Source organism: Fundulus heteroclitus, chromosome 8 (genome assembly GCF_011125445.2).
Source record: "Fundulus heteroclitus isolate FHET01 chromosome 8, MU-UCD_Fhet_4.1, whole genome shotgun sequence".
NCBI classification, from domain to species: Eukaryota; Metazoa; Chordata; class Actinopteri; order Cyprinodontiformes; family Fundulidae; genus Fundulus; species Fundulus heteroclitus.
Window position 1 is genome coordinate 23940084 of NC_046368.1, and position 6720 is coordinate 23946803.

Sequence of the window (6720 nt, forward strand, 5' to 3'; positions counted from 1 at the left end):
TGAGGAGGAAGCCTACGACCACAAGGACTGTGAGGAGACGGTCGGAGGAGGCTTATGAGGCACTGCAGGCCTGCTTTGAGGTGACTGACTGGTCCGCACTCTGTGAGCCACACGGGGGAGACATTGATGGTCTCACAGAGTGCATCACTGACAACTTCTGTGTGGACTGCAATGTGCCAGCTCGGACTGTCACCTGTTACGCCAACAATAAACCATGGATCACCAAAGAAATAAAGGCCATTCTGAATGAGAAGAAGAGGGCATTCAGAGATGGCAACCGTGAAGAGATGAGGAGAGTGCAAGGAGTACTCAAGCGCAAAATCACGAAGGCTAAGGACAAATACAGGAGGAAGCTGGAGAAGAAACTGCAAACCAACAACATGAGAGATGTGTGGAGTGGGATGAGGGCCATCACAGGGTTCCAGAAGCCCACTGGCATGGGGTTGGAAAGTCGCGTGGATCAGGCCAATGAACTGAACTTATTTTTGAATAGGCTTGACCCCGCTGCTGACTTGCCTACAAGGCCCGTTCCACCTCACCCCACTCCTCCTTATTACAGACCCCCTGTCTGCTCCTCACCACCCCAATACATATCCCCCGACTCCACCCCCTGCTGCTGCCACTACAGTGTCCTTCACACCTGACATGGTGAGAAGACAGCTTACCAGACTGCATTCTGGCAAAGCTGCAGGCCCCGATGGTGTATTCCCCAGGGTGCACAAAGCTTGTGCCGACCAGCTGTGTGGTGTACTTAGCTTTGTCTTCCGTCTGAGTATGCACCTCCAGAGAGTCCCCGTGCTGTGGAAGTCATCCTGCATCGTTCCTGTGCCAAAGACGCCACGTCCTAGCGGCCCTCAGGACTACAGACCGGTAGCACTGACGTCCCACATCATGAAGAACTTTGAGAGGCTAGTCCTGGAGAAGCTAAGGCCCATGGTCAGGCCCTTCACTGATCCACTACAGTTCGCTTACCAGCACCAGCATCATCTACCTGCTGAACAGAGTCTACATTCACCTAGACAAGCCGGCGAGCACTGTGAGAATCATGTTCTTTGATTTCTCCAGTGCCTACAACACCATCCGCCCAGCTCTACTGGGTGAGATGACGGCAATGCAGGTGGAGGTGACGGCAATGCAGGTGGAGGCACCTATCGTGTCCTGGATTGTTGATTACCTGACGGGCAGACCACAGTATGTATGCCTACAGAACTGTGTGTCTGACAGGGTGGTCAGCAACACTGGGGCCCCTCAGGGGACTGTCCTCTCCCCCTTCCTCTTCACCCTTTTCACCTCAGACTTCAACTACTGCACTGAGTCCTGTCACCTTCAGAAGTTTTCTGATGACTCAGCAATAGTTGGCTGCATTGAAGGTGGTGATGAGAGTGAATATAGGACTGTGGTGGAGAACTTTGTCACCTGGAGTGAGCTGAACTATCTGCAGCTCAACGTGACAAAGACTAAGGAGCTAATAGTGGATCTGAGGAGGACAAAAACACCTGTGACCCCTGTTTCCATCCAGGGGGTCCCTGTAGACTCTGTGGAGGAGTATAAGTACCTTGGAATGTACTTTAACAATAAGCTGGACTGGACTAGAAACACGAGGCGGTCTACAAAAAGGGTCAAAGCCGACTCTTCTTCCTAAGGAGGCTGAGATCCTTTAACATCTGTGGGACGATGCTGAGGATGTTTTATGAGTCTGTTGTTGCCGGCACGCTCTTCTTCGCTGTCACATGCTGGGGCAGCGGGCTGTGGGCTACCGACAACAGACTAAACAAAGTGATCAGGAGGGCGGGGGATGTTGTGGGAGAGGAGCTAGACACTCTTACGACCGTGGTAGAGGAGGATGCTGTCCAGGCTACAGTCCGTCTTATACAATGTCTCACACCCTCTCCATGACACACTGACCCAGCAGATGAGCTCTTTTAGCAGAAGGCTCCTCTTATCCAGATGCACCACTGAGCGCCACAGGAAATCATTCCTGCCTGTGGCTATCAATCTCTACAACGCCTCCCTCAGTTATTCTAATACCCTCCGTCTGTAACTGTCATTTATGCATTCTTTGCACTGTTCTTGCACAAGTCACTATCACTTCACTTGGATCTTCAGGGTGAAGTAATATGACTATTGTGACATGGTATGACCTTGTGTGAAATGTTGTAAAAATATATATATATATATATATATATATATATATATATATATATATATATATATATATATATATATATATATATATATATGTGTGTGTATTCTGGAGCATGTAACAAAAGTAATTTCCCCCTGGGATCATTAAAGTATGTCTGATTCTAAAGAGGCCGGGCAGAAAGAACCTGCTAGGAGTCAAACCCAGACCTGTAGAGACGAGTCCTGAATGTGTTTTTATAGTTTTCCAAGTCTAAGCATCAAAAATTTTACACTTGGGATTAAAATATGGACTCAATTTCTTTTTCCTTTTAGCTGAAAAAAATGCAACTGGAAATTCTAAAAGTGTGTTTTTACTGTTTGATCACTTTACTGTTTGAGCTACTGACGGAAAGCCACAAAATCAATAATCAAAAAACAATTTCACTGACCAAAGATCCTTGATCTGAGTTCAACCTGGGCGCCAAATGCATCATGTTCCACGATCGGTTAATGGGGGCAACAGATCCAGGAGGGAAGCCCAGACAGCCCTCTACTCAGCAACATCCTCCAACTCATTCTGGGGGTCACTCTGTGCTACCAGGCTAAACAGGATATAAAGTCCCTCCTGCAAGGCCTGGGTCTTCCCCGGGGGACACACACAGAGGACATCCTGATCAGATGGCCAAAGAACCTCAACTCCTTTCTGTGCGGAGAAGCAGCGGCTCTACTCTGATCTTCCTCATGGACAACAATAAAGATTGAAATTCCTATTTTGGAGTTTGGGGAAATCACCGATAGCTTTCCCACATATTACAGATTTTGACTTTAGGTTTGTCTAGATGGCAAAAAAAAAGTGAAATACTAGCTTATACTGCTAAAGGAGAACATCTTCAGAGTTGTTATGCATCATCACATGTGGGGGAAAAACAGCCAAAACCCAACTAGGCAGAAGTTTAGTACTTGTGTCCATAATGCTACAGAAATTCACAACAGCCTGAACTAGAATCTACAAAGGCAACCTTGCGTTTACCTTTAGTAGGTATGTTCAAACGCAGCATAAAACAAGGGATATGGATACGATAGAAGATTAATATTTGTATTATTCTATTGTTACAAGGAAGGTACAGAAGTCAGGAGAATATTAGACATCATTTAAAGTTTATTCATATCAAACATTTTTGTTGTTGCACTAGATTGAGCCAATCACAGCTCCAACCATCTTCCCGACAGCTCGGTGAACTTGTTGCCTCTGTGATATGATCAATGCTCTTGGTGGAAATAGGAGTTATCAGGTGGGTAGAGAGTCTTATACCAGCAGAACTGCGTTAATACAGCCGTCGTTCTCTGGGTTATTTGTCACCTGAGCGTATTTACCTGAGAAGGAAAGAAACAATTTCAATTAAAACATTACATTTAGTGAGATGCATTCAAACCCTTAGAATATTATCTGGTAACTACTGCTTTTGTTCCCAAAAAGCTGCGGTGAAGACTACAGAAACAAATTTAAAAACACATACTATGGACTCAGTCCATACATTAACAGCTCTCTCTATCAGGTTCTTCGACCCTATCAAGTAAAGCTGAGGGTGGATTTCCTGCTTACATTGTCTTAAGTTAGTCAAAAACTGGTAGTTACAATGACGCACTCACCCCAGATGACCTTTCCACCTTGTGTGACCAGGCCCAGCTCGCTGACATTGACCTCTATCACTGTCCCCTTAGTGATGACTCCCAGAGAGGTGTAGAGTGGTGACGAAGGGTTCTTCTTCACCCCCAGGATGGGAAGGCAGAACGTCGCTTTCAGTTCTGGATGTGTGACGTGAGCCTTCTTAAAGCGCAGACCCTAAAGAGAAGATATAAACCCATGGGTGACCCCGGAGAAAACGAGGAGTGCTAAACATTTACATTCGGACTGGGCTGCCAGCTTACCATGGGTCTGATGAAACGCTCGTACTTTGGAGGTTTTCTTGTGAAACCGTCCCCAACGAAGCAAACTTTGGTCACCATCCTCTTCCAGGCTTTCTTTTGTCTCTTTCCTGTTCGGATGACTTTAAGCACTTCCGTCTCTCCTTGAGCGCGAACCTTTGGCAGGGGCACCTCCCATTTGCCCTACAGAGACCGTTGTGCCAGTTAACCACATATTTATGCAAATACCAAAAAAGATGCACGTTCGTTTTGAAGCGTCACTTACAGCCTTTTCTTTCCTCTTCTGTTTGATCATGTTGGAAAGGACCTTTGCGCGAGACTGGCCCTCTCTGTCCAACAGGTAGGCCGGGACTGCTCCTTCGGGGGTCTTGTCATCATCCTTCTGCTTGGTCTTCCTCTGTTCGTGCATTTTGATGCTGAAAACAATAACGCCACAAAGTGTGTTACAGAATGGAAACGAAACTTGACACAACGGGGTTTCCACCTCCATACTCACGTCTTCTTCATCTGGATCTTCTCTGCATGTCTCTGTTTGTGGTACAGCTTGGCCTTCAAACCAATCATCTTCCTGGCTTTGTGGGAGCGCTCGTGGGCCTCTCGGCTCTCCTTCTTCCGCTTCCTCTCGTGGTGGTCCAAGCGGTAGCCATGTCGCTTGCGGTGCAACTCGATGTGCTCGTTCTGAGGCTGAAAGAAAAAAATAAATAATAAAAATTTAAAAAATTAAAAGTTACGTGCCATAATGTGAAAAGGAAACCTTGCATTCAGACAGTACTGAAATGAACCTTCATTAGGAATCAATTAGGAACTTTTTTCACAGTATTTTGTGACACGTGATAGAAAGATGCAGAATCTACCCATCGTGAGACAATTAAGAATAGTTCTCATCTCTAAAACTGCTACTATCAAGGTCTCTGTACATTTTTCATACAAAAATGCCAGATTTTTCCAGACTCAAATTCCTGAACTGTGCAGATAAGTCTGCCAGACATTTGTACAGTAGTGAGCATTTAAATATGTTATCTGTAAAAACAGAAACTGGAGGCCAAGATAGATGGTTGGAAAAAACGGATGAACACAGATTTCAATAAATGGGGATGAGGATAAAATCTTTTGCTAAAGATTTTTCCATATTCTATTTCCTTTGCTTATCCAAAATATTTAATCAAACCCTATATTTGTTGAGACCTTTCCAGGAAACCCTCTGCGGCTGGTTGGTTACACAAAAACAGATGTTCTTATTTTCCCTGTCTTAAGACAACCTGAAGTGTAAAAGTTCAATATTACAACAAATGTGGAGCCGACTGATCAAGTTTAAATATGCATTAGTGAATTAAGGTCGGGCAATAAATCTTGAAATAATATCAAAGATTTTATTTTAATAAATCCGAATAATCGGTTTATTTATTTTTTACCTTTCATTTCATGAAAACAAATTTCTGAAATTATTTTTAACAACAACATCTCATCTGGAAGTTGACCTGTATTCAAAGTGCAACTAATTATAAGCATTGAAACATGGCAAATCCAAATGGTTGGCCCGCCATAGTAAACAATGAAAACATAACAAAATGTTTGCAGCTAGTGGTATCGCATGTCTGAAAACGGGCCTCACTTCATTTTTATCGCTTCAAAGTAACTTGTAAAGTGCTTCATCTTAGGTTAAAACGTTTTCTTTTCTTAAGAGTATTGTGATAATATATTTTGCTAAACATATACTCAACATTCCATGCTATCAGCAAAAACTATTTCCCCCTTTTGGGATGGATATCATGCAAAGTTTCATGGAAGCCCAAGAGAGTGCATTCGAATTACATAAACGATAAAAATCGCCCCAGCCCTAGTTTTCATCATTCCCACTTGCTGCTAAATAGACAATTATTGCACATTCAAGTAAAAAAAATGCATGCTATTTTCTCTGGTTGTGCAATTTCAGGGCAATGCAGATGATCTAAACCAGACTATTATTGTTTTGTTGAAGGGAAAAAACAGACTGCTCAACCTGTCCTGTCCCTTCATGCATGTAGCCTGAGATAATCTAACTTTTTAATTTTGGCATACAAAAAAAACAAACAAAAACAATAAGCCCCTGATTTCTCATTACTTCTTTACAGACTGTGATTCCTATATATATCTATATCTATATATATATATCAAATGCTAGCAATACTAAAACTTTCATAGTAACCAACCCATAACTACGGATCCCTCTTTTCCTTTCGTGAGTAAAATATACAGTAGAGAGAAAGAAAAGCAACATGTGACGACCAGCCAACGAGGTGGATTTAGACAAGAGCAGCAGAACCCCAGCGTCGTTCAGAGCAGCGTCTGTTTAGCCTCGTTGCCACATGCGGACCGGAGCTAGCGCTAGCTACAGTTAGCTAAAGAGTTAGAACCGCTGATAGCAGCGAATTAGCAACATTTCGACGGCTCTGTTCCTTACCATGGTGTATCTGTGAAGTTACTTGTTCCAATAAAAGCGTTGCAGGGGGTTACGGTTGGCGGTGGCACGGTGTTTTTCGCTTCAGGCTGGGGTTCTTCTGGTGTTGTTTTCCCCGCAGCCGACACGTAGAGGAAGTGCGTCACCGCGGCGGAACGGTATATCCGTTTTTTCCGGCTTCGCTGTTACAAAAAAAGAAAAAGATAAAATGCCATTAAAAAATAACACGTTTT

At 43.8% G+C, this 6720-nt stretch overlaps 1 protein-coding gene across 1 annotated transcript; it reads right to left on the reverse strand.

Moving 5' to 3' along the window:
* Positions 1 to 3260: 3260 nt before the first annotated feature.
* Positions 3261 to 6632, reverse strand: LOC118563954 (ribosome biogenesis protein NSA2 homolog). The gene is made up of 6 exons (XM_036140403.1): positions 6491 to 6632; positions 4547 to 4734; positions 4316 to 4466; positions 4054 to 4233; positions 3775 to 3967; positions 3261 to 3498 (listed from the first exon to the last, which is right to left on the reverse strand). The coding sequence occupies exons 1-6, from the start codon at positions 6491 to 6493 to the stop codon at positions 3431 to 3433; spliced, it is 783 nt and encodes a 260-aa protein (XP_035996296.1). The 5' UTR covers positions 6494 to 6632; the 3' UTR covers positions 3261 to 3430.
* Between the last annotated feature and the right edge of the window lie 88 nt (positions 6633 to 6720).

Coding starts and splice junctions, on each gene's coding strand:
- LOC118563954 (XM_036140403.1), bottom strand. Junction 4,467..4,546: donor AAGATCCAGATGAAGAAGAC/GTGAGTATGGAG, acceptor TATTGTTTTCAG/CATCAAAATGCACGAACAGA. Junction 3,968..4,053: donor AGCGTTTCATCAGACCCATG/GTAAGCTGGCAG, acceptor TCTTCTCTTTAG/GGTCTGCGCTTTAAGAAGGC.